This window comes from Eulemur rufifrons, chromosome 3, assembly GCF_041146395.1.
Source record: "Eulemur rufifrons isolate Redbay chromosome 3, OSU_ERuf_1, whole genome shotgun sequence".
Taxonomy (NCBI): Eukaryota; Metazoa; Chordata; class Mammalia; order Primates; family Lemuridae; genus Eulemur; species Eulemur rufifrons.
In genome coordinates, this window is record NC_090985.1 from 28,831,313 (window position 1) to 28,858,751 (window position 27,439).

At 49.1% G+C, this 27,439-nt stretch overlaps 1 protein-coding gene across 1 annotated transcript in view; it reads left to right on the forward strand.

The window, feature by feature from the left end:
• The window catches only part of COL22A1 (collagen type XXII alpha 1 chain), a 236,758-nt gene that overhangs the window by 80,458 nt on the left and 128,861 nt on the right, over positions 1 to 27,439 (forward strand). Inside the window, exons 15-21 of the mRNA XM_069465956.1 lie at positions 706 to 750; positions 12,068 to 12,121; positions 14,245 to 14,289; positions 18,365 to 18,409; positions 18,688 to 18,717; positions 18,994 to 19,047; positions 22,754 to 22,807. Of these exons, the coding sequence (XP_069322057.1) occupies positions 706 to 750; positions 12,068 to 12,121; positions 14,245 to 14,289; positions 18,365 to 18,409; positions 18,688 to 18,717; positions 18,994 to 19,047; positions 22,754 to 22,807 (327 nt within the window). The remainder of the gene's footprint in view (positions 1 to 705; positions 751 to 12,067; positions 12,122 to 14,244; positions 14,290 to 18,364; positions 18,410 to 18,687; positions 18,718 to 18,993; positions 19,048 to 22,753; positions 22,808 to 27,439) is intronic.

A 27,439-nucleotide genomic window follows, 5' to 3' on the forward strand; every position in this document is an offset into this window, starting at 1 on the left:
ACTGCCCTTGTGGGGCTTGCATTCTGCTTCAGGGAGGCAGAAAATGTGACCTCTAGGGCTGAGAGCTGTCAGAGAGATAAAGCATAGGAAAAGGATAGCTTGACCTTGGGCAGTCAGAACAGGGGCGGGCAGGAGGGGTTGTATTTTGATCGTGCACTCAGGGACGCCCACGTCCTGGCTGGCATTCCCACCAAATCTGCGCACAGACGGGCAGGGGTCCATTGCACGGTGGCCAAGTGCTCTAGAGGAAGGTGGAGTGCGCGCAGGGATGGGGCCGTGGAGGTGAAGGATGTGGCTTAAAAGAGCCAGAATCTCTGGGTCAGTGTTCAGGCCTCTCCCTGGGATCCATGGTCATGAGGAATCACAGCCTCCGGGTGGCAGTGGGAACTGACTCCGAAGCCACATTTCTGCCCTCGGCCAGGTGAGCTCAGGAGCGAGGCAGAGTCCTAGTTTGTAGCCGTGAGGACCTAGATAGCCCAGGCCAGGGGACAAGCCTTCTGAGCTCACCTGTCACTCTGGAAGTGGCCCAGGCCCAGCCCACGTGGCGGCCACTGTAGCATTAGACTACATAAGGAGACGGCGTCCTCACTGCCCCCATCCCCTGCACCCTGGGCTGGAAGCTGCCAGTTTCTCCACGAGCTTCCCATAGGGAGCACAGAGAAGCCTGACTGCACTGTTGGGTGACTGCTCTTTCTTTTCCTCCAGGGTCTCCAAGGAGAACGAGGTGAAAAGGGGACTCGAGGAGAAAAGGTATTTACAGTCCATGCTAATCAATCTAAATAGCTTCCATAGAAAAGAGGGGGCGGGTGCCTGGGACCATCCACTCCACTCTGTGTATGCATGTGTGTGCATGTGTGTGCACACGTGTGTGTGGCAGGAAGGACCGGTGCAGGCAGTGTGTTAATTTCCCACCCTAAATGTAAATCTGCCAGGAAGGCCATGGCCTTGGTACCCGGTACCTACAAGCATTGAAATCCTTTCTGCCAAGGCAGAGTTGAGGGTTTCCCAACCAGACAGGCTTTATAGGAGCCCTGGACTGGGGCATCAGAGGTCCTAGCTGCTGCCGTGGGGGACCCATCTCTCTTACTCAGCAAGTTACGTAACTTATCTGCTCTCAACCAAAAGGATGGGTTACTGGTGACAGGGGTGGCATTGGTGCCCGGTGTCTGAACCTCATTCTGCATGTGCCGTTAACTGGCCTGTGCTCAGGCCCTTAACCGTAGGTCACCATGGTGACCATATCTAGGCTGGTCCTGGCTGGTGTTCCTTCATTGCCATGCTGTCAGGTGACAATGAGAGAATTCTCAGATCTTGTTCTACCATGTGTACTAATGTCATAGATTGCTCGAGGTTCAACTGGGTGGGAACCAAGCACTGAAAATCCCACCCACGCCCCTTCCCAAACAGCATCTAGTGCTGAATTCTCAGTCTTCTCTTCCAAGCCTGCTCATTGAGCTCCTCAAGATCCAAGGCAAAGTGTCCCGGGAACTGGGGCTGGGCCCTGAGCTATGTTCCAGACACTTTGTCAGGGTCTACCACATTCTATCTTCTCACAGTACGTGTTTCTCTAGTTTATAACAATTCATTTTTCATTATTAATTTAATTTATTTCTATATATTTGAAAAATATGAAAAATAGCCTGTCATCCTACCATTCTGATACAAGCCCAGTTGGAACATGTTCCATACGACGTACCCTCATAGATCTGATGTCTTCTCACACCGTCACACGTGATATATTCACTTGCGTCTCCTGTCTGTGGTTCCGACGTGCAGTGATTTCTCCATGTGGCTGTAGAGTTTTTAGAACTTTATTTAAATGGCTACACAACATTCAGTTGAGTGAATAAACCATAACTTATGTGCTCGTTCCCCTGGTGTTGATCATTTAGGGCTGTTTCTAGTTTTTCACTATTAAAAAAAACACTTTGGTAGACAGTTTTAAAACTATAGCTTTATTTATTTATTTGTTGTCAAATTTATGATGATTTCCTCAGGCTGCTTTCCCAGAAGCGAAATTACCGGTCAAAGAAAATGAACCTGTTTGTGGCTCCGAAAGCACATTGCCGTGTTCTTTCCGACAGGTTCTTTATAATTAAGGGAGGCAGGGATTAGCATCGTGCCCCAGCTCAGGCTCCAAAACATGATTTTTGTTTGTTTTGAATATTAAATTTTAATCATTTCAACTTTAATAAGCAAAACTCTTACCCCCTGGTCATTAGGATTTGCATTTCTTGGTTCTTTTGAGAGTTTAAACACGTTTCTATGTATTTGTTTACCGGTTAGAACTCCTCTCTGTGGGTCTCTGTTCCCTGAAAGTGGCATTTTTAATAATTGAGCATCTGGGCGCATGGAGGCGGGGGTTGCTGGGTGTTCGAGGGAGCAGGGGTCTGATTTACACACCCTGTGCAGGAGTGAGCAAGGTTTGGGGACCTGGCCCTGCAGCAGGGCCGGGCTGTAGAAGGAAGAGGGAAGTCCAGGCTGCACGTCCCAAGTGTGTGGTTGGCTCCACAGAGATTCAGGCTGAAGGCCCAGGCCTGTGGGGTCCACATACTGGCTGTCACCTGAGGGTACAGTCACAGGTGCCTGGCCAGGTGTCTGGAACAGACCTCCAGGCATTCAGTCTCCCCTCTGTACCCACAGAGCGCCTATTTCAGGCCTGGTCCAGGGAAGACTGAGGCACAGGCCCTGCTGCCAAGGTCCCCAGAGTTTAGTGGGCAAGACAGATGTTTATGAAGTCAGCTGAGTGCGTGGCTGCAGGTGTACAGTGCTTAATGTAGTAGAGCTTGGAACATAGGCATCCCCTGATAAGCACTTGCAAAATCAATAAATGAATAAGAGATGACTCCGTACAATCACATGGCCTAAGACCAGATCCCCTCTAGGAAGGACAGCTGGTGAATTGAAAGTGCAGAACCAACACAAAGAACAGTAGTGTGTGCAGAGCCAGATGTTGTTGAGATAAGAAACGGCTATACTTGGAGGGATACAGACCCCCAGGACCCGGGCATCAGACCCAGAGCCAGGACCAACATGGGGCCTCAGGGGGTAGAAGCCCAGGAGCTCTGATGAGCCGGGGACGGTGCCTCCCTCAGACAGAGGGCCACGGCCATGGCTTCTCTATGTGCTCGAGGCCTGGGGCTGGGCTGAGACTGTCCTGGGGGGGGGTATCACAGGATCTGCAGGTGGAGCTCATGGAGATCATTCCAGGGTCCCCGAGGGGCCTGCTCACAGGGGCTTTGGTTGGCCTTGTCTGGGGTCAGTGTCCCCACGTGTCCCAGGGGTCCAGGTGATGTGGGTTCACATCACACAGCACCGATCTGAAGTGTGGAAAGGAAATTAAATAAGAAGCAGCCTCCTCCTTGCCGGGTCTCAGCTCTGCTTGCATCGAAAGGTTCCCTGTGTGCCCGCTGGTCCAGCACCACGGTGTCTTGTGCCTCATGAAAGAATATTGAAGAAAGCCTACAAAATTCAAAAACTATGTTTTAGGTGCTTAGTTTTTTTAATGTTCCATAAAAAATATCCACAAAAGTATATGCATAGTCCCTCAGCCAAGAGCCTATAGTCTGACTAAGAATGTATGGAAAGTTAAACTGATTGATTGATGCATTCATTCCTTCGTCTCCTCATTCCTTCAGTCACGTCCCCCACCCACCCAGCCAGGCAGCCACAGTATCTGCATGAACCTTTTTAGCTCTTTGTTTATGCTTCACTCCCTGAGAAGCCCCCCTGTGTTTCCAGAACCCGTACAGTTTTCACCCCGATTGCCTCAGTCACTTGTGTGGCATGTATTTGTCTTCTACTCCACCCTCCCCCCTGCCCCGACACATGCAGACCCTTAGCTCTTTGAGCACAGCACCTTACTCATCCCTGGGCCTTCCCTGCTGCAGGTGGGACCTGAAGCAAAGCCCACGGTCGGTCCTCACCTGTTCACACGTCGGGTGCGCTGGGCACCAGGTGAAAGGTGATGCGGGAACCAAGATCGCACTCAGCTTGCAGAGGACCTTAAATAGCAGGGGTATAAATGTGGACTTTTTGGAGATGTGTGGGGTGGGTTCAGACAACAAAGTTTGGAGCTCAGTCTTAGACGAAGCCCAGGAGCAGATGAAAGAACCAGCTGGAAGCTGCCCGGGCCACGCCGCATGAGCTAGGAACTCACAGAGAGACAGCACCCACCACGGGCTCGGGGCAGGGGCATGACTCCATCTGAAAGCTGGTCTTGAAACTGCCTGGCTGCTGTGGCTTCAGCTGAGCCTCTGAGGAACGGTGAGATTGGCTTCCCAGAGAGGTTAGGACCGGGTGAGCAGACGGTGGCTCCCCCGAGGCCTTGTGGGGCCAGCTCTGCCGCTGACAAGCTGAGACAGCCACGTGGGCTGCGGGGCCTCTGTCTTCATCTTCAGAGGGGAAGTATTAATGTCTTCTCCAAAGCTTGCTGGAATATCAGACGACACAGTAGGAGCAAAGTGTCCAGCACATCACTGACATAGTCGCAAATATTTATCTCCTCTTCCTTTTTTCGTGAGAAATGCAGCCTATACTCATACGGTGCTTTGTTCTTGCCAAAACAAAGCACTGCTTTGAAGCAACAGCCTTTTCCCAGGTAGCGTTGGGCAGCTTTTCCAGCGAGCTTTTGAAGTCTTGTGTTTAGACTTTTCTCCAGTCAAGAAATGCTACATTTCTATCAAAATCCCAAGTTATCAGCTCTTGAAAGGACTACAGAGAAACCTGGAGGGCCACTCCTTATTGTACAGATGGGGACACAGAGCAAAGAGGCGATGTTTCCTGATGCCCTGTGGCCTGCTCTAAGGACAGCAGATGCCAGAAACTCTTCACCCCCCATCAGGCTCCCCCGTGGCATGCTGGGCCTGAAGTGTTGCCACAAGTGCAGCACGAAGCCTGCTTCCCCCGAACTGTCTCTTCGGGTTGGCCCACAGCCCTTCCTCCTGCAGGACCCACTTCTGGGGGAAGCTCAGGAAGTGGATGGAGGGCCACCTCCAGGTGAGGCCTGGGTAACGGGGGAAGCTCAGCAGGGGGCCCCTCGAGTCTGCGCCAGGAAGCACAGTCGTGGACAGGGCTGCACCGTGGCTTTGGAGTCTGCACGGAATTTCAGCTCTGGGCTCTGTAAGCAGCGTGACCTTTGGAGAGTTATTTGACTTCTCTGAGTCTCGGATTTTCTCAATACAGAGAGTAATTTTGTCTACTGCATAAGGTACGATGAGGATGAAATGAGTTAATATTCGTAAAAAGCTTAGGGCGGTGTTGGGCAGCATGTACAATACGTATGGGGCTGGAAGGTGACAGAGAGACAGAGACAGAGAGAGACAGACAGAGACAGAGAAGGGGCCGAGTGTGAGCCTAAGCTCAGCCTTGGGCGTGCCTCCTGACCCCTTGCTGATGTGCTGGGTGACTCGGAGGGGGCTGGTCTCCTCTCTGCACCTCCATGTCCCCATCTGTCAGGCGAGGCGCCTGGGCTGCATGATGACTTTTCAGTTCTTAGTGACTTCTTATGACAGGTTATTTTCTCAAGAACCTCTCCTATTTATTCTATCAGCAAGTATAAAATTTCCATCTTCCCTCCAGAAAGGCCCTTCTAGCTGCCTGGCTGTGCCCAGCACTGCCTTAGCAGAAAGCAACGCGGCCCACCCCTGGTGGCCCTAGGGCAGGATGTGCTCTGTAAAGCCAGGAGACAGGCTCTCCTTTGGGGGTTTTCCAGAAGATGTCCCTGCAGGCACGGCGAGGTGACCGATGGCTTTGCAGATATGAGGAGGTCCTGGTGATGGAGGGACAACTAGACCTGCGTGATCGCCTAGGGGCTTCTGGGCTCGGGGTGGTCAGCAGACTGTGATGTGCGTGTAGCTGGGCAGAGAGAGGCCACTCATGAAAGGGGCCAAGCGCTGGGTGCCGTGTGCCCCAGTTCTGCCTGGAAACCACGTCTCCCTGACTCCATTGGGTGCCTATTAACATTCGAACTCCCGAGGCTCCCCAGGCATCCTGCCCTGGCTGGGGATAGGGAAGTTCAGGGCAAGGGGGCCCTGGTGACCTGGGAAGAGCCCTGGCCTTGGAGTTGGGGGAATGAGAGTCTCACCCTGGCTGAGCCTCCACCAGCTCTGGAACCTCAGATAAGCTTTTAACCTCTCTGGCCTCTGTGTCCTTATTTAGCATTTAGGGGTTGATGAAGCCATCTCAGCAGGTGGCTGTGGGTATCAAAAGATCTGTGAGAGCACAGACAGCCTTCGGGCCTGGCAGGTGCTACCTGAGTGTTTAACAAAAGGGAACTGGCATTTTGAAGGGACTAATCCATCCTGTGGACACGGGTACACCTCTGTCTCTTCCATTCAGACCCTGACTCTGCCTTACAAGATGTCATCAATAAGTCTGTCACCCCCAATTGGTGCTGTCCACTGGTCTCACTGTGATAAGTACGTGTTGGGTGCCCACTGTGTGCTGGGTGTGTACAGACGCACACATTCACTCGTGCATTTGGTCAACCTTTATGGAGCAAGCGCCCAGCAACTTGAGACCTCAGGTGCCAAGGTCCTAAGTGCCCTCCAGGACTCATCCCCTGGCAGCTCTAGGGTGGGTTGCTCTGAGAACTGGATGGGGGTAGCGACTTCACCCGAAGGACTAGGCAGCCCAGTGGGTGGAGGACCCTGGGAATGGATGTCATTGGCTTGGAGGTGTCGGATGGGGAAGCCAGGGTGACTTTCTGCTCCTGACTGCCATCTTCACCCCTCCCAGGGGGACTGGGCTCCCCCCTGGCCACAGGGTTAGGGCGTGATCGCCTTAGTAGGTGAGCACAGTGACATAACTGGGTGGGTAGGAACTCCCTGAAGATAGACTCGTCTTCACTCGTCTTCATAACCTGAGACCACATTAGTTGGTCTGAGTGCGGCAGGTGGTCACCATGTGCTTCTGTTTTGACTGTTGAACTGTTGAAGCAGAGTCCCCAGTGCAGCACACGTGTTCATTCATTCGGGAGCATCACTGTGTGCCCCGTCCTGTGGGGACCATGAGAGAAAGCAGATGGGGGCCATGCCCCTGACAACTCACAGCCTAATGGAGAAGGGAAGCCGAGTGCCGCCGTGCAGGACAGAGCGAGCCTACATGTCACGGCGAGGAAGAGCTTGGGGGTAACCGGATTCCGGAGGAAGGAGAAATGGCTCTGGACAGGGCTGGGGGGCAGGAGGCACGAGAGTCTTCATGGAATCTCCTTGAGTCAGGTGTAATGGCATCATCTCCCATGGGACCAGACATTTTACCTGTGCTACTTCACGAATTCTGACCAAAAAGCAAACAAATGAAAAGTGAGCCAAGCTCTTTAAATATTTCTATTTGATAAACGAGCCCATCATGGTTGAGAGGCACTGGAGTTCTTGTCAGAGGATCCCTTCCCAGCGTTCTGTGCCGTCTCCCGACGGGGGTGGGCAGAGAGAACGGAAGGTGGGCTTTCTGCACAGAGGCGGGCAGGGGCAAGAGTGTGCTCCGGTGACAGAGAGCAGTGGACGTGAGTGCACTTGTGCCAGGCAGGAAGAAGGACGCGGGTGGTGCTGTACCCAGGCTGAGGGGTCAGGACGTGGTCCCGCAGGCAGCGGGAGCCGTCAGGTCTGGGGAAGCAGGGACGCCCAGGGCTGGATCCAAGGAAGGCCCATGGAAAGGCGATGGATTGGAGCAGTGGTGGGGGCTGAGGGCTAGGAGGCTGCAGGGGGCACTGACGCAGGACAGAGTGAGGTGGACCAGGCCTGTGAGAGCAGCAGAGGAACACTAGGCTGTCCTGTGTCACCGAAAGCCCCAGGGAAGGCTGCAGCTGAGGTCAGGGGACGACTCACATTCAGCTCTGGTGATGGTTAGATATTCCACCGATTTGATATGAGCTCTTCCTTGCATGTGAGGGAGAAGGGGAAGAAACACACCATGTATCTCCCTCCCATGTTAAATGTGTGTATCAAAACATCCAGATTTCAGAATCCTCCAGAATGGGCGGCCCTGATGAGGGATGCCAGGCTTTGAGTGGAGCGCGTGCGCCCTCTGCTGTCGGAGCCTTGGGACTGAGGCCGTGGCTTTAGCGGGGACAAGACGGAGACGCCCAGTCCTCCCCTCTGGAGCTGTCTGAACCGGAGGATGCAGTTAGTCTCCTAGACTCAGTTTTCTTTACTGAAAATAGGAACACTACATCATACGGTTGCTGTAAATTTTAAATGAGATAGTGCCTGTTTCAACTCCTGGTTCTCAGAACAAAGGTTGAGTCCCTTTAATTTGTGTAAACGTGCATGTCTCCATCAATTAAACAATACAAAAGTCAGAGATCTTAGAGTTCTTGTAATGCAGCTGCATTTTCCCTTACATCTCATCATCTCAACCCAGTGAGGAAATGGAGACCCAGAGGCAGGTGGTTTCTCTGCCTGCAGCAGCTGGTTGTCCAGAGAATCAGGATTAGAACCCAGGTCTCTCTCCACCCTCATCACTCTCCTGGTCCCTTCTGTCCCACCCTCCATGCCATTCCCTCTTTCAACTGATTTACTGTTCTATCCCCCACCTTGTTCCCCACACTTTGTTTTGCTTAACTAATTTTAATATATGCTTTCCCCGTGCCAGGCATTGTTGAAAGCTTTTTACATAGATTAGCTCACTTAACCTCACAGCAGTTTTATCAGGTAAATATCATGCTTCCTGCTTGTAGGCGGGGAAACTGAGTCCCAGAGCTGCTGAGGAGTTGGTCCAAGATCCTGCAGCTTGAGTGTGGGAGAGCTCGGGTCTGGGCCCGCCGCCGGCGTCCAGCTCCATCCGCCAGCCCCGGCCCCGCTCTCAGTCTGTGCAGCAGCCCCATGAGCCCTGTTCGTGGCTGTGCCTGGGTGGCCAGTGCAGTGGTGGCAGAAACCCACCAGAACCCAGGTGACAGCAGCTCTGTGTGCAGAGCCCTCAGGTGGGGAGTGGGCCCTCCAGGGTGGCTCAGGCCGACCCTGCCCTCCTGCTCCACTCACCGCCCAGCGGCTACCGGGCATTTCAGTTTGGGACCCTGCTCTGTGTGCTGTTCCTCCTGTCTCTCCCTGTCCCTGCCTGAGTCTGTCTCTCTCTCAAATTCTCTCTCTGTCCCGTTTGCCGCTCTCTGTGTCTGTCTTTCTCTCTCTGTCCCTGTCTCTCTGTTTCTGTCTGTCTGTTTGTGTCCTTGTCTCTGTCTCTGTTTCTCTCTGTCTCTACTGTCCCTGTCTCCCTCTAACTCTCTCTGTCCCTCTTTGTTTCTGTCTTTTTCTCTCTCTGTCTCTGTTCCTATCTCTGTCTCTTTCTATCTCTATATCTCTCTCTCTATCTCTCCATTTGTCTCTCCCTGTCTCTGTCTCTCTCTGTCTCTGTCTCTCTCTGTCTCTTTCTATCTCTGTTTCTGTCTCTGTCTTTGTCTCTCTCTGTCTTTCCCTGTCTCTATCTCTTTCTGTCTCTGTCTCTTTCTGTCTCTGTCCCAGTCTCTGTCTATCTCTCCCTGTCCCCCCCGGCTCACTTCCTGCCCTCTTCCATCCTCTCATGCTCACCCCTCTCGCTCCTGCTCTCAGCGCCTATCTGCCAGCCCTGCAGCTATGGCCCTCCTGGCTCTCTTCTCTGTGCTGACTGGCTGTATAGACTGCTGGTGCCATGTCCAGCCAGACCCTCTCTGTGTACCTGCAGCTGTCCCGAGTTGCAGCTGGGAGAGATCTTGGCCCCAGGCTTCGCTCCTCTTGGTCTGCAGGAGGAAGGTGGCAGGAACTGGAATGCGGACAGAGCCCTCTGCTTCGAGGCAGAGCTTGGTGCATAGCTAGTCGGCACACTTCCCTTTGCTCTGAGCCCTGTGGAAGTGCCAGGTTCCAGGGTGATATTTAGGAGGGTAGCCTACTGCCCTCCTACCGTGGACAAGGTGCACCCCTGAGACTGTCCGTGTCCTCACTTATCAGTAGGAGGGTTAGATTCTGTGGGTCCTGAGACCCAGACCAACTCAACCACTTTGAGAACCCAAGGGAGAGCCCATGTGTTCTGCCAGGGGCTCTGCCCAGACCCTGTGGGGCAGTCAAAATGGACCAAGGATTAAGGGTAAGGAGGGCTGTTCTGGGCCAGTGCTAGCATGCCCAGTTACAGTTAAGTGGCTTCACTTCCCTGGGCCTCAGTTTCCCCACCTGTTTTTGGCCCTCGGGCCTGCCAACCTCACAGAGCTTGGAGGAGAAGATGTGGCCACAGATGTGGAATTGCTTAGCAGGGAGACAGGCACATGCAACTCTCCTCCCATGAGTCCAAATCTCATTTGATGAAAGCAGTGCTTGAAAACAAAAATGTGCACATCGTGTTCCAGAATTTGTAAACAACTTCTGAGAGACAGAAAACCTGACGTCTACATAGCTGCAAGATGGGGGGACTACAAACCAAACTGCAGAGCTGAGAGAGGTGCTGGACAACCCCAAGTTCAAATCAATGACTGTGGGGAGTCGGGGGTTTAAAATGGGCAGTCAGCAATGACTTTGAGGCCCTGCGTGGGGGAAGCGGAGTCAGGCAGCCCTTCCCTGCCCCCTGCTTGAACTGGGCGGTGGGAAGGCAGTGTTTGTCCACAGAAAAAGGAGAGAACCAGGTCACCAGCAATCTCTAGAAGGAATAGGAACACCTGCACAAAGAAGTAAAAATACTGCTGCACCCCCAGGCAAAGTGTCCCCCCCCCCCCCCGCCAACCCTGCTGTCACCAGAGATGGGCTGTGGCCAACACAGTAGACATGCACAGGCAGACCACCCGGGACACGCATGAGCACAGCAATGGTGAGCAGAAAAACAATCTTCAACCACGTCGAGAGAAACGACATCCTGAAAGAAAGCCACTGACATTAAAAAGAAAAAGAAAACAGAAAGAACAACTTGAGAAATAAAGTTACAGACAAATTACATTTCAAATAATTTTTGTGTGTAATCTTCTGGTCATTCAATAAATGCCACCTACGATCACTCTGGGAGGCTGGCTGGGTGCTGGGGACACAAGGATGAAGGAATGAGCACACGGCACGTCCTCATGTGAGTGAGGAAGGCAAACGCGATCCAAAATGCAAGTTGAATTACAGGAAGCGAGGGAGGTGGAGGTGAGGCCACACCAGAGAAGAATATGGTGCTGATTTAAATTGAAAAGTCAAGGGGGTGACATTCAAGCTGAGCCCTGAAGGGTGCCAGCAGAAGAGCCAGCAGAGGGGACATGAGGCACAGTGTGTGGAAGCAGGAAAGAAAGTGCTGGACCTGGGGACCCTGAGGAGGGAGCCGCACTGCGGGGCTGCCCTACGAGAGCTGTTCCTGTTGGCACAAACCTACCTGGGGAGCGCCTGCCTTTGTACCCCCCACCGAGTTCCGGCAGCCACCTGGACGCAGGAGGCCAGCTGAGCACACCAGACACTGAGTCAACCTGTGAGGAGAACACAGGGACGTCTGTGGGTGCAGCTGGGAGAACACGGGCATTTCTGCCTGCCTGTCATGGCAGGTCTTTAGACATGTCACCTCATCACTTAGCCGTAGGTGTCTATTGAAGAAGGGATATTCTAGTACACAGAACAGTCTCAGAGAGGTGAAGTGACTTGCCCAAGATCCCACAGCTAGTAAGAGATTTGGCCCAGCTCTGTCCCGGCGTAAGCACGTGGATGTGCCAGGGGCGGCTTCTCTTAGCCAACTCCTGGGTCTGTTCCAACCACTGGGAACATTGTGGATGTTGACACGTACTTACTGGATAAATGAATGATACATAAACTTCATTACAAACTTCACTTGTCCATTGCTTCACCCCCAAAAAGACCCATGAGATGAAGGCACTGTGTGGCTCATGGAAGGCACATGGCCATCCCTTGGTCACTGATTTGAAAAATGAAAAGCAGAGGTTAGAATCAGGTTTCTTTGACCTTTGACCCAGGTTCCCTGGCCCCCACCGTCCATCCACAGTAGGGCTGCTGTGTGTGTGCATCCGGCTCTCCTGCATTGAGAGGTGACCCTCCCTATCTGTGACAGTGGCCACAGGGATGTCCAGGTGGCTTCTCCCTGGTGATCACTTGCTTGTTCTTTTCATTTCTTCATTTTCTTTCTTTTGTAGGGGGAACGAGGCCTGGATGGATTCCCCGGGAAGTCTGGGGAGACAGGAGAGCAGGTAGGTGGGCTGGACCCCGGCACGGAGCCCTGTTGGCTTCAGTGCCTGGGCTTCCTTCTTGCTCCACTGGAGGCTCTGGGGGCTCAGCGGCCAGACCCCAGCTGGACAGCCACACTCTGACCCCCTGCACGCCAGAGCGCCAGGGGTCCCAGGGCATACACTTCACATCCATTTTGCATTGAAGATATGACATGTTGTCGTCAGTGTAGAAGCTGTGGATGATGTGCACGTGTTTACAGTGATGTGTGTACAGGGGTGACCATGGCAATGTCGTCCACAGAGTAAAAGATTAGTAGCAACCCAAATGCTCATTAACAAGAAGCAAGTTGAATAAATCAGGAAGCTTTGAGTCAAGCAATGATATAAAGCTGTGGAAATTCAGAAGAAACCCTTACTGTGCTGATATGGATGGTCTATGAGACACGTTGTTCATTGGGAAGTGATGTTTTGAATGATGTGGAGAAAAACATATTTGTGATTTATATAGACATGGGCCATCTCTGGAAGGATAAATAAGAAAATGATAACTTCCCTGCTAATTTGCCCCCAGAAGAGGATTTTAGGTGGCTGGCAGATAGGGTGGGAAGAAAACTTTTACACACTTAAATTTTGAGCCATCAGAATGTACGATCTATTCCAAAAGTAACTAAATTTAAATATTTCAATGGTTAAAAAATTAAAATTAAATAAAACCTAAAATCATACATCTATATTAAAGCCAATTAGGAAAATACAATATCACATAGTACAATTTAACATAATATATTAGTCAATTAATATGTTCATATAAATATAAAAATTGAATTATAGGTTAAATAATTAAAGTATACAAATTAATTATATTCAACATAAAGTTTAAATATACTATATTATTATCATATAAACTAAATTGATAGCTAATCCCATCTCCCAGAAATAATACCTGGATTTCTGTCTATTGTCATTTAACAAATAGGAATCATACTATTTTGTGTCTTGTTCTTCCACCCTCAACATTATATCATAAACTTGTAACCTTTTTCTTAAATATTCACCCAAAGCGTGACTCAAATGACTGATTTGTATTCTATGGTGTGAGTTTGCCACAGTTTATTAATTTGCTTAAAACTATCCATTGAGTGCTGCCTCTGTGCCCGGCCTGGCTCTGGGCACCAGGAATGCCCAGTTGGTGAAGGCCAGGAGGGAAGAGGCTCTTTCCCCAGGAGGGTGTGGAGGAAGAGTCAGCCAGCAGGTAGAGAAGTGCTGATGGCGCAGGGTGCGAGGGAGCAGAGTGAGCCGCCCGGGGAGGTGCTGCTGTCCTGGGCCTGTAGGTCTGTCAGATCTTTGCTGTGAGAGCGAAGAGGGGTGCGGAGGTGCTTTTGCATCCACCTTTGAGTGCATCTCTAGGTATGTCTTAGGATAAATTGCTGTAAAATTCACTCTGCCAGTGGGATGCGTGCTGACTCCATAGCTGTCCTGCAGACTCTGTGTTTCTGTGCTGAGGCTGGCGTGGCGACACTGGTGCAGGGGCTCCTGGAGCCTCTCCTAGCATCCTGCTCCCACAGGAGCTCTGAATGCTCAGCCTTCCTCTTGGCCACTCTTGGAAGGCTTCCATATGGGGACATTGGAGAGCAGGAGGGACATGTCCTCTGCGTCCGCTGTGCGAGCTCTCTGGGACCTTGGTTTTCCTGTGGCAGAATCTGGGTGGGCCTTTCCCTTTTCCCTGGTGCCTGGAGCCTCACTGGCGCTCAGCATCCCCAGAATTTCCAGGCTCCATCAGGCTCTGCCCTCCATGCCCCAGGGCCCCTGGCAGATCTCAATTACTTGCTTCCTCTGCCTCTTGCTCACACCCTCACACCCCTAAGGAAACAGGCCTTTGCATCCTCACAATGCATCATCCACGCTACAGGACCAGCACGATTCCAAAGAAGAAACCATGGAGATGTGGAGCATGGGTTAGTTGGGGAAGAGCTTTTTAGTGCTGAGCACAGTCCAGAGAGGCTGGTCTAAGCGGACCTTGGCTTCTGAGGAGGAGCCCAGCTCCACACAGCTCAGAGCTGCAGTTGCCCTCGGACCTCCTCTTCCCCACTCCACCATGGTGTCCTTAATGCTTGTCCTAACCCACCTTTTCTTTCTTACTCCAGGGAAGGCCTGGCCCTCCTGGCATGGCAGGGCCCCAGGGAGAGAAGGTAAGCAATACCCGGGGTATAATGACTCTGGAGGCTGAACAAGCAGGTGTGTGAACTGCCCACCTGAACAGAGCAGGGAGAGGGGCCTGGGATGCCATTCAGGGAACAAAGTGCTCACAAAGGTGGTGAGTTGGACATCAGGAACTCAGACATTTCCAGCTATCATATTTAATTTTTTCCTACCTCTAGGGATAAAAGGCCATTAGAAAACAAAAATAAAATTCCTATTCTATAATATTCAGATGTATTAAAATTTTATGCTATGCAAAATGCTTTTTGGACTAGGAAAAGGCTATGAGTAAATGGAAAAATAATCTTATAAATACTTCTTTTTCTCTTCTTCTTCCTCCTTTTCTCCTTCCCTCGGGTCTACAACATTTTACAGATTCTTTTTATCAGAATATGAGTGATAAAATATACTAGGTGTTTAATAAACAAAAAACATAAGTTATATTTTATCATATTGGTCATCCATTTTAGAACATCTTCCAACAAGGCTTAAAACTAAATAAATATGCTGCTTAGAATTTCTGTATCTCAACAGAAATAACTGCATGCAAAAATTCTTTGCAAATGGTGAAGTATTTACGAAGGTGTACATGAGAATAATGACCTTCCTGAGCATGCAGGGTAACAAGAGAAGGTGTGATGTTGAATTCTAGATTGTAGTGGGAGCGTAATGAGACACAGCCTGTGTTTGAGTACAAGAGGGCGATGTTCCTCTCGGGTCCTAGACAGGCCCTCAGGAAGACATCAGACATGGGCTTGGAGGGGGCCGAGCCAGGAGAAGAAGCCCCACTGGGACGGTGAGACCCAAGCAGCATCGCTTCTGCTCAGCATGGCTGACTGCGGGGTTCAGGTGAAGCTCATCGTCTCAGTCAGTCTAGTTCCCAGAATATGCTCAAAATAAGGAAAAAAGGCCGCTCAGACTCTTTGTAGAAGCAGACAAGGTATATGTTATAAATAAATAAACAGTACGGGCTGACACAAACATCAGCTTAGGAGTGCGGACTGGAGAATGTTAATGTCCTCCACATCCGCTCACTCAGGCTTCAGTTCCCGCTGAGCTAATTAGTCCCTCTCCTTCTAAGTATTTTTAGAGTTGAGATGTACATTGTTATATTATCCTAGTGTCAGGATTTTAATATATTCCTGCAGTTCCTTGACAGGGGATGCTAAATCCTAAAATAGGTGGTTTATTTCAAGTCACTAAGGGGGAATGATCCTTGAAGTTTGGATCTAGGTGATGAGTCTGTTTCCTGCTGCCGTCTGTGTATGCGTGTGCATGTGTGTGTGTGTGTGTGTGTGTGTGTATTATAAATTCCAACTTCCGCCTCACTTATAGATCTGGTTTTGCCCCTTGCATTTGGGAAATTTCTGAGTTATCATTGCTTCTGATGATGAATGCAGCAGGAGTGGGAGGACAAGGTAAAAGGCCGTGGCATGTTCTTGGGGGGGGGTGTTTCTGGAATAATTAAGAAACCCAGTGAGGCTCAGGTGATATGATGCCTCTCATCTCATTCTGAGATGGCATCACTGGGATAGATCTTAAGATGCTATACAGTTAGAGAGAGACATTAGAACCATGGGAGGAGATGATATTTTTAAACTCCCTCATTTTACAGATGAGAGTTGCCCCCCAAATAAGGGTTATCTTGCCCAAGACCCTGCAGTGGATCTGATTATAGACAAAGGCCTGAGGTTCGTATTAATAATATCTATCTGTCCATCCAGTGATCTACTGCAGATCTGACTGTCAGAGGATGCATTTTTATGCCATATTAACAGTTTTACTGGATTGACTACATGGTTGCATTATTATCTATGGCTGTGTAACAAATGATCCTGAATCTTAGTAGTTTGCAAAAGCAATCAGTTATGATCTTACACAGTTTCTGAGGGCAGGAACCTAGGGACAGCATGGCTGATTGTTCTGGCTTGGGGTCTCTCCTGAGGTTGCAGTCAGTCTGTCAAGTGGGATGTAGTTATCTCAAAGGTCCCTGGGGCTGGAGAAACCACTGCCAAGCTCACTCACACGGTCATTGGCAGGCCTCAGTTTCTCAATGGTTGTTGGCCAGAGGCTTTTCTGCCTCCTAATGTGGGCTTCTCCAGAGCGCCGCTCACAAAGATGGAAATTGCTTCCCCACCATTGAGCAGTGAGTGATGAGGGTGGGGGCACAGTCATTTTTATAATCTAGTCTTGGAAGTCACTTTCCAGCACTTCTGCTGTTGCTGTGGTCACCTAAGCGGACACTGGTCCAGTGTGGGAAGTCACCATGTAGGACCTGACTACCAGGAAGCAGGCACTGCTGGGACCATGGTGGAGGCTAGCTACTGCATGGCTGAAATTGGTCGTTATAAAAGCGTGTCACCCACATGCTGGAAATAAAATGATTGTATGAAAATCTTTTGGTTTTATTACTTTACTAGATTTGTGACCTTGAATAAATTACTAAACATCTTTATGCCCCAGGGTCCTCATCTTTAAGATAGTACAGATGGTATCATAGGGAAAAAGAGTTAATCCATGTCAAGTCCTTAAAGAAAGGCGTGGCAGATAGAAACTCTCATTGTAGCAACTGCTAGCTATGTATATATAAAAGATAGCTATGCCAAAAAATACAGTGTAGCTCAGAATGTCTTCTAACATTCATATATTACCAAAATATTAATAAAGTTTGTGGGAGTAGAAGAACCACTCACTCTGCTTGGAGCAGTCAAAGATGCTCATGCAGAAGTGGAGACAATCTGTCTGGGCTGGATGCTGAGTACATGGAGATCTTCATGTGTTGATGTCATGGAAATGCCTGGAGACATTATAGAATGGTAAAAAAATGTAGTGTGTGCACACACATGTGTGTAAAGCATGTGCTCACGTGTGTGCACACATGTACAGGAAGTGGCAGCATGGAGATAGTAAAGTAGAATTATTATATATACATGTATATATACTCAATTATTATATATGAGAAACAAAAAGGAGGTATAGTAAGAAAAATTGACACTTGAGGTATCGGACCTAAAGACATGATTAATTGGGATTTTTAGAAAAAACACTGTTGAAAAACAAGATGATTTTTCCATGTCTTGGGCACGGATGGGAGACAATGGATTTGGGAAGAAACACTTGAATGTATCAGATTGGTGTCAGAGAAAACACTTCTTGTCCATGTGATATAATCCCTGATGGCAGGTGGGTCCTGGGCCATCTACTCTGACTCCTGAACCTTACGATTTAGCAGCTGCTTTCATATTTACTCAGGACTCATTCATGCATTTGCCAACTTATTTAATGACAGGTTTTGAATGCTCCTATGCTCCCTGAGCTAGGCTCTAGGTAAAAGGAGAAGTCGTGTCCCGAGGCCATATAGGGGCATGTTGGCTGCAAGTAGTCTCTTTGCTTGAGCTGTAGGGCACTAGAGTAACAGCACTAAAGGTTTTCCTGTGGTCACAGTTGAAAAACATGCCCCATATAGAACCAAAATGTAACTCGCATCCTGGGAAATCTGGTTGATCCACAGTCACTGGAACCCAGGTGGCCTGGGGTTAAGGAGAAAGAGGCACAAGACTTTTGTATGAAATGACTTAATGAAGATGAGTGGGGATTGTCATAGCATTTTTTAGCTATTTATCTGATAAAGATTTATTGAATGCTGACCATGTACCAAACCACGAACTTGAGGTTCATGCCAAGAGTTCATCTCTGTTCTCACTGTGCCTAACACAGTGCCTGGTACAAGCAGGTGCTCACTGAAGAGTGGACCAAGGGCTGTTCTCAGGCAGCAGATGGTTGTGAAAGGCCACGAGGTATTCAGGGAACACCAACCAGATCTAGGCACTGGCCTGGATGTGCACAAAAGAGAAAATCAGACTCCTGCCTCAAGGAGCCTGTGATCTTGACACTGAGATAAGGACAGACACTGAGGCTTTGTGAACATTATGAGAAGGGGACAAGCCCAGGCAGAGCAATGACTTGTGTAATGGAGCAGAGAGGACATGGTCCCCTGGAGGTAGGAGACAGCAGAAGACAGTGGCATTGAGTCATCATGTTGAAATGTTCATTATTTCTGTGCAGGGTGACGTGGGGCCTGCAGGACCTCCTGGAGTACCGGGCTCTGTGGTGAGTTACCGGCGGCTGGGACCAGGGACCCGGCACAGGACTCCTGTGTTGATAGGAGCGGGCTGTTGGCAGAGTCCATACCTCTAAGAATAGGGCAGAACTCTGCTAATGACACAGTTGGATAGAAGGCTTTCAACACTACAGATGGCATAAAATCAGAGAAAAGTCAGGCCTGCTGCCTTACAGCATGCCATGTGAATCCCCTGAATGGAGCTGAGAGATGTTGACTACTGTTGAGAAAATGCCCACACCTTGGCTAACACTTGTTTGTCTCTCAGGTGCAGAGAGAAGGCCTGAAGGGAGAGCAGGTAAGGGGCGTGCAGTTCCTCCCAGTGTGGGGACTTAGGGTGCAGCAGCAGTAGAAAGGCCACGAGCACACCCACACGGCTGAGCTCACATGGAACCTTGCAGAGACTCTCAGCTTGGCTTTCTGCCAGGAACGCAAATGCCCACGCTCATACCTCTGGGTTCCTTTTGGGAATTCGAGAAGTAAACACTGGGTCAGGAAAGGACCGTGGTGGGTGGTGGCCCTGGTCAGATGTTGAGGAAGTTACGGCTCACATGTGTTTGATTTGTGTTACCAGGGAGCTCCGGGACCGAGAGGTCACCAGGGCCCACCTGGTCCACCAGGAGCTCCGGTAAGTCATCCCTCCCCAGTCCAGGGTTTGCTCTGAACACCTCCAGGTCTGGAAAATAATATTCCCACTGCTGAGCACCATGTTAGCTCAGATGCTTCCATGTCACCCAGAGTGGTAGGTGTCGTCATGGTCATCGCTTATGTGGGGGAAGCTGAGCCTTCAAGAGGAGAAACAACTGGCCACAGATCATGCAGTCACCAAGCATGGAGCTGGTATTGAAGCCTGTGCACCCTGCTCCAGAGGCCCAAAGGCCATCACCGGGGTTTCTAGGCATTCAGTCTGGGGTTTTAGTTTCCTTTCAGATAAAGCAGAATAAAAAACACTGGACATTTAAATACCAATTGAATCACTTCCAAGGCATGTTCACTTTTCCCATGTTTCTGATTGATTCTGACTTTGCAGTGGCTTGGAACACTTTAGCCTTTGGTTTCTCCATCTGTTGAGAATTTAATGGTGTGTAAATAGCCATTTGGAAAGAGGCCATTCAGAGGGACCCTGTGATCATTTTGTGATGTGAGTTCAGATACTAAGGACAATCAATAAGAATACAGCAAACTCCATGGGGGTCCGTGCTTTGACATTGCTTCTCCTGGCAATGTGCTGCTGCTGCTTTCAAGTTAATACAGTTTATTGAAGGAAACAAAAGAACTCTTGTTTATAAATGTCCATAAATCAGATGTATATTAAGCTATTGAACCCCACTCCTTATTAGGATAAATGTATATGGTTTTGCTGGGGTAAACCTAGAAGAATCTTAGATGATACTTAATTCCATTATACTTAGAACAATTTTATATCAGACATTTTGGATCAGAAAAGCTACCTTCTCTCTCTATAACCATTCCAAGGCTCAGCTTCTAGAGCTGCCCACTCTTGTTACAACTGTTATAACTTTTTATTTAAAGACTATAATGCAGGTGATGTAGTGTGCTCTCAATATCTAGCTCTCTATGCAGATACACATACATAATTCAGATCCCTTGTCAGCAAGTATTGAATGTCTATATTACAGTATATTTTCTTATAAAAATATAGGCATATTAAGTCTACAGGGGTGAAGGTGTTACTTTTCATCTTTTACTAGTGCAGACATTGTTGACAGGAAACATTGAGCTGCTTTCACAAACTGACATGGCTACTAAGAAGCAAAACTGAACTTGAACCCAGGTCTGTCTGACTGTGCAGCCCACGCTCTTTTCCTCACTGAGTGCACAGTGCAGCAATCCTCCCCCTGAGATGTGTAAAGGGGAATGACTTTACTTCATGGCGCCCACTAAGAAATAAGGAGCTACAGATGCCTGGCCCTGCCAAGAAGCAGCCTTCTTGGCCTCTTTCTGGGATGAGCCTATACGGATAGTCCTCACCCATTATGCAGATTATGTTATGGTAAATGAAGGAGGGAGAGAAGGAAGAAACCCCAAATGTTTGTGATCACCTACTTTATATCAAGCACAATATTAAGACTAAAGATATAGGGATGGAATAACACTTGGATCAATCTCATAATCTAATAAAGAAGCTATGTAAACAAGGAAATAATTTCAAGTGAACATTTGCAACCTCTAGATGATTAACGGGAGTTCCCTCCATGTCTCCTTTCTATAGTCCTATATGCAGGATGCAGGGGCAGTCTGGAATCTCCCTACATCCAAGCAACCCTGTTGCCCAACAGAGTTGTCCATGGTCCTGAAGATGTTCTCTAGGCTAGGTTACTCCCAATGGACTGGGATTTAGTACAATACATGGTGTTGGGGATAAGATTCCCTTGGGCAGATTTCAAAAAGCAAACAGCCTAACTAATGGCCTTGTTGAAAGGGGGCAAGTAACCAGAGGTCCAAGATTCTCAAGGCCAGGACCAATATCTCTGCCATCTCTAAATCCACAGAGTTCATCACATGGTGGGAACTTAACACGTGCTTGTAGCAGGATGGCCCCACAACAGGTATTCAAGAGGGGCAAGAAAGTGGAACCTGACTCCAAGTGTGAGCCTAGAAAAAGAAACAGGGCCATGGAAGTCACTTGGGATTAGGAGACAGAAATTAGGACATCTGGTTTTATGTCCCAATTTTTCCAAGTAATTTTGTCCCTTTGGCAACATTACTTAATATCTCTGATCCTCATTTGATTCATCCCTAACTTGGACATTGTCATTATCACCATCATCATCATCTCCTGTGTGAATGTACTAGAGGGTGAAATGAACTAATATCGGAAGCAGTGCTCTATGAAGCTTTATTAAGCCCAGTGCTGATATCAGTTGTCATTTCTATCTTCTTTTGTGTCCCCAGAAGCACCTAGCTCAGGGCCTTCTGCAGAGGAGTCGCTTCCTAAATATTCATTGGATTGAATTGAATTGAAAAGTCGGCTTCAGTGACTTCTGTTCAGAATGGAAAATTTTGAGTTTGTGTTCAGCAGTTCCCAAGACAGGAAAATGTATCCCCTTCTCTAAATGGAAACAGTGCACAGCATTCTGCATGCAAATGCTGGCATCTTTCATCCTTCCCCAAGATGAAACAGACTCTGGTGATTTCACCGATGTCTGGTGGAGCCACCAAGGGGCCAGCTGGGCAGATCAATGCCAGGCATGTCTTCCTACCTAATGACAACTCAGGACTCCAGGGTCTTCTCTCACTGTGTGTCCTGAGCTCAGCAGAATCTCCTGTGAGGAAGGGAGATTTCAGACTCTTGATTACTGCAGCCTGTGCCTTCATTTATTCATTACATGGTGTTATTAAGAGAAATGACCTTGGACCTAAATGCAACTTAGACACTTAATGTTATGCAAATTTTGGCAAGAGTAGCAATTAGCGTGATAATATTTATTGAGGATGAGGAAATTGAAGTGCAGAGAGGGCATTTTTAGACAAAAGTCACCCAGAAAGGGCACTAAAACTGCCACTAGAGCTGAGGGCTTCAGTTTCTGCTCACATTCTGGGTCTTGCTCTATGGTAGGAGTCAGGTGCTGTCAGGATGCTCAGGTGCCAGGTCACAAATTTAGGATCCATCCTTCAGGAGAGCCTCATGGTTGCTGAGGGGGTGGTATGTTAGTCCCACACCAGAGAGGAGGTAACAAAGTTCAGCAATGGCCAAGTGACTTGTCTCAGGTCATGAGCAGATACAAGCCAGGTTGAGGGGGCACGATTTGAATGAGGTCAGCATGACCCCTCCTTGCATGGATGCTCCTTGTTTAATTGAAATTGGTCTTTCCTAGGAAATTTCCCTTATTTATCTAGACTATCACATTTTGCATATCACTGTTTCCTGAGAGTCAGGTAACCCAAGCCAGTTCTTTCTGAGCCCGCAAGCTACAGGAGAAAGGACATTGGACATAGAATTAAAGACACTGGGTTCTGGAAAATTCTTCTCTGTGTGCCTTATGCAAACCACAAAGCAAGCTGTCTAGTCCTTATTGTACTCATGTGTAAAGTGTGAATAATGTCACCTACATCCCAACTATTAAACATAATTAGATCAGATAGGTGCACATGTTTTAAAGTGATACAGATTTGAGGGAATGGGATGCCATTTCCCTCCTGACCTCCCAATTTCCCTATTGGAATGGGATGGGGTTGCCCTATCCAATGAGAGTGAGACGTCCAAGCATAATGTATGCCGTTGAACCCTGCAGTAACCATTCTCTCTCTCCCTCTCTCTCTCTCTTTGTCTCTCTGTCTCCCTTTCTCTCTCCCTTCTCTTCCTCCTGAAGGGTCTAATGGGCCCAGAAGGCAGAGATGGACCTCCTGGTTTGCAAGGTCTGCGAGTAAGTAAACTGTGTTTTCTTTCAATGTCCTACCTTGTCCACACAGGTCCCAATTTTATAGGAAATGATGACAGTTTTAGGGGCTTGGAATGAATATTAGAAGTAGAATGAAGGGTTGGATTCAGTTCATCAAATGTGGTTGAGATCCTGCCATGTGCTCTGTCTTGAGTTGGGTCCTGGGACATGGAGTTGAGTGTGGTGTCTGTCTGGAGTCATGTCCGTAGAGACAGGGCACCCTGTGTGATCGGAGCCCCAGAGGAGGGAAGCCCAGTGCTACGGGAACACAGGGAAGGGGCAAGTGACCCAGCCTGGGAGGGCATCCAGGGCTTCTTGAAGGAGGTGACATTTGAGCCAAATCTTGAGAAAGTAGTGAGAGAAAAACAGGGTGAAAGGATAGGGGTCTGCATATAAACATCCACATCATTCTATCATAATATCTCATAACATTCCATTTAACTTCATTTAATTTAATTAAGCAACAATCTTTTTATCTAGATTGTATACAATTTACGGGTCCAATTCACCAGTAAGTGCAGCTTCTGACACAATGTCATGTGTTGTACCAAGGTGGGGGGGGAGGTGGAAGCACACCTGGGTGAGATGCCCACCTGAGTGCCCTGCAGCAAACAGATTGGGACCCAGACTCAACTCTGAGTCCAGTTCCTACCAGGGTCCCTAGTGCTGAGAAGGGACTCAACTCACATGTGTTGAACTGTGACCCAGAGCTATCCAAGGGCACAACCCTCCAAAGATGGGATGGGCAGCTCTGCAGACCAGTGAGTTTACTGCCCCTGGACATTTCCATTCACAGGCCAGGTGGCCACTAACAGGTGGGTGGGAGTGGAGGTCCTGGAACCTGGTAGAGGCATCCCCAGTCCATTTGTGGCTTCTTTTAGGCTGGAGAATCTGTTGCTTGGTGAAGTGAATGGTGCCGCATATTTGCTGCGGGTTGACTCTATCTATTGGGCTGAGATCAGGACCTGCTCTTACCACTCAACACAGGCTCCAACCTGTCCGTACCCACCTGTGAACTTCAATTTTTGCTTTTCAAACAACTCTGCCTCCTATAACTACCTTGAATCCTCAGAATTCTATGAGGAACTTATTTTGAGGGTTAGGTGAATAGGCATCACCAAGAGGCATTGCGGCGGGGGAAATCTCTTGTCCTGTCCTCCCATTCGGCATCCCCAACCCTGCCCTCAGTTTCCCTGTCGGTTAAATGATCAGGTGGTTCCAAGCCAGGTTGCTTCCTCCTCTGTGCAGTGGGAGGACCCCGGACGTGGGAAGGAGATGCTTGGGGTTTGAAGCTCCGCTCCACCTCCCACCAGCTGTGTGACCTTGCACGTCACCTCTTCTCTCCACGCCTGTTACCTTCTTGTGGCAGTGGGACGGCATCACCACGGGCAGAGTTGTTGTGAGAAAAAGTGCCCAGAAAAGGGGCTCGGCCCCAGGGTGGGCAGCAAGTCACGCCAGCTATCGTGGTTCTCATTCTCTCGACATGCTTGTGCACAATCTTCAGCGAAAACAGCAATCTTCGTAGGTCTGCGTAATTAATGTTTGTGTGAACCTTGCTTCATTTTGCGTTGAACTGAAGCAAGTGTTACTTTTCCTAACATAGCATTAGATGGTAGGTGGAACTGTCTACATAAAGATGACTGCAAAGGTTTTTAAAAGCTGCATCATTATCTACTTTACTCTTATTTATCAGGGGAGGGAACTTGCTTGGCGCTTGCTGGTCAGGCCCACACCTTCTTGGATGTGACTTCCTGGAACTTCCTGGGTGTGCTTTCCAGAGATGGCTCTTGTCATCATCAAAAACACTTTTTACTCCTGCAAACAATACCAGTCACCCGTGCCTTGGGGCTTGCCTTGGTCCAAGCTTAACATAGCCCAGGGGCCTTAGAAATTGGGAAAATATAGCAAGTCTGGAGATTTGAGCACTAAAACAAGGAGACCCAGAGAAGGGAGCAGGGCAGAGGGACTGGGTGGTGCCAGGACTGTGGTAGGTGGGATATGGTACTTACTGGGCTCCGACCATGTGCCACCCCTCTCAGCCACATATCCACAGATGAAGGGTATGTGCCAGTGTATCACAGCTACCCGCCACCTCTGAGGAATTCATACCTAGGACTGCCTGTCTCTGAAGCCTGACTTCTCCTTTTCTCCTTGCTTTCCTTCTGTGTGTCAGTCTGTCAACAAAGGTCACGTTGAGTTCTTATGAAGCACAGAGACTCTGGGAAATGCTTTGGGATTTTCTGAAAAGATTAAGGTCTCAATGACCAGGAGCTCACAGTTGACTAAGGGACTCGATGCGTATGAACAGATGACCCAAATGCCTCCGTGGAGACCATGGGTGTCTGGAGGAAGAAGGGATCTCAGCCTGGGGCAGCTGGAAACCAGGACATCCCAGGGAGAGGCTGGTATTTGAGGCAGCCTTGCAGGAGTGAGTGGGTTTCAGCGGGAGCTGATGGGAGCCTTGAAGTCAGTCACCTGGATACAGGAAGTGTCCCCAGAGAGGGCTGCCTGCCTCTGCACACTGACTGTGCCTAGGCGCTTGGAGCTGGGCCTCTTCTCCAGTCTGGAAGTACAGCAGTGTAATTGAGGTGGCTGTGGACACAGCTTCTAGTTCACTCTCTGCCAACACGGTATTGGGGACACTTGCCCCAATCCCTCTTCTTCTTGTTCTTGTGTTTCTCTTGTCCTTTCCTATCTTCACCAATTTTGTACTTGCCCTTCTTGCATCCTGCCCCTTCTCATCTCCCCTGTCCTTCCTTCCATAAATGCATCCGTTCAACATATATTTCTTCTGTATCTCCTGGGTTCTAAGCAAGTGAGTCGTTCAGGAAGAAGGAGGAATGTCCCTGCCCTCATGGCGTTTGTATTCTGGGAGGCAGGGAGAGAAATAGCATTGGAGTAGGTGATGCAGGAAGACCCCGTTGAGAAAGGCATACTTGATCAGGCCCTTGGGAGGCGGGGAACTGGCGGGGCTGGGGGCTGGGGAAGAGCCCACAGGCTGCGGGTACCACAGAGCTCAGGCCCCAGGTCAGACACAGGCCTGGTGGGTTTGAGCCCAGAGATCCCTGAGGCTGGAGCCAGCCAGGAGCCCGGCAGGAGGAGACGAAGTTCACATCAGGCATGTGGGCCATTGTAAGGACTTTGACTTTTACTATGGGGGAAATGTGGAGCTATTGCATGTTTTCAAAAATATTTGAGGATAAAATATATTGATCATATACAAAAGTAGAAAGAACAGTGAAACGAACCACTATATACCCAATACCCACTCAACACTCATCAAGTCATTGAAAAATCTATTTGATCTATACCAACACTCACTTCTACCCGCCACTGGGTTAGCTGAAAGAAATCCCCCAAATCATCACATCATTTCATTTCTAAATATTTCAGTATGCTATCTCCAAAAGATATGGAGCTGTAAGAGAAACAAAACCATAATACCATCATTCCACCTAAATCTATAAAAACTACTTGATGTTCCATCAAATATTCATTCAGTGTTCAGAATTTCCCCATCTCATCAATTCTAGGTATGGTTTGCTCACATGGGGCTTTGAGTACAGCTGTGGCAGGGCCCTGACTACATTCTAAACACATCCATTTGTCTTCTGTGCTGAGAACAGACTGCAGGAAGAGGCCACTTGGGAGACTCTCACCCTGATTCAGTGAGAGAGCCTGGGCTGGGAACAGCAAAGGCTTCTGAGCACCTGTCCTGGCCCACATCATGGGTTGGGTACTGGGAGTACTGAGAAAGAGGCAGAAGTCATGCCCTGAAAGGCCCAGCATCTAGCAGAGGAGAGTGAACCAAGAGGAGGCAGGATGGTGATGCACATTGAGATGGCGTGCCGTGGAGCACAGGGGACTGCCCCCTGCTTGTCCTGCCTCCTCTAGTGAATCAAGGGCAATGACCAAGACCAACTGGGTTTTTGCGGGCCCTTCCAGTATCTGTCAGTGAGCCTGTTTCAGGCTGTGCTCATCCTTTGGATGTTGCTAGTTCGGTGCCTGCACCTATGGAAAAAAGAGTAGAAGCAAATTGTGATGCTGTGGGCTTGGAAGCAGCTTCCTGTTCCCGCATCCTCCAGCTGAGTCAGGAAAACCTGAGACAGGATGACTTATTCAAGAAATTACATCTCTCCTTCCCTCTCCGCGACCTGTCATTTCCTCCTCATCAATTTCAATTGAAACATCTCTCAGAAGAACACCTGAACGTCCCAGCACATGCTCAGGCTGTACAAAGGGAAAGCACAGGAGGATGACAACATGCAGGAACCTGCACATTGAGATGCAGATGCTAAACGCAGGGCGTGCAAAGGAATCCAGGCCCTTTATTTTAGAGATTAGCAACGGGCAGACAAGATAATCCTCGGCGAGGTAAATACATTTATTTTGGACAAAGCCGCTATTTTTCCACAATGACATGGTGAAAGGAGAGAATTGGGAGATAAGCGCGCCCCACGCCATCCCGCAGAGCTGCGGAGGGTGGAAGCTTTCATCAGACAAAGAGGTGGAGAAGAACTGCATTTCTCTTCCGAGGCTTTAATTTCCTCCTGGTTGTCTGAGCTAGGCAGTAAGGAGGTTGATGAGGGAGCACTGTCACCTAGCTGAAGTGAGAGA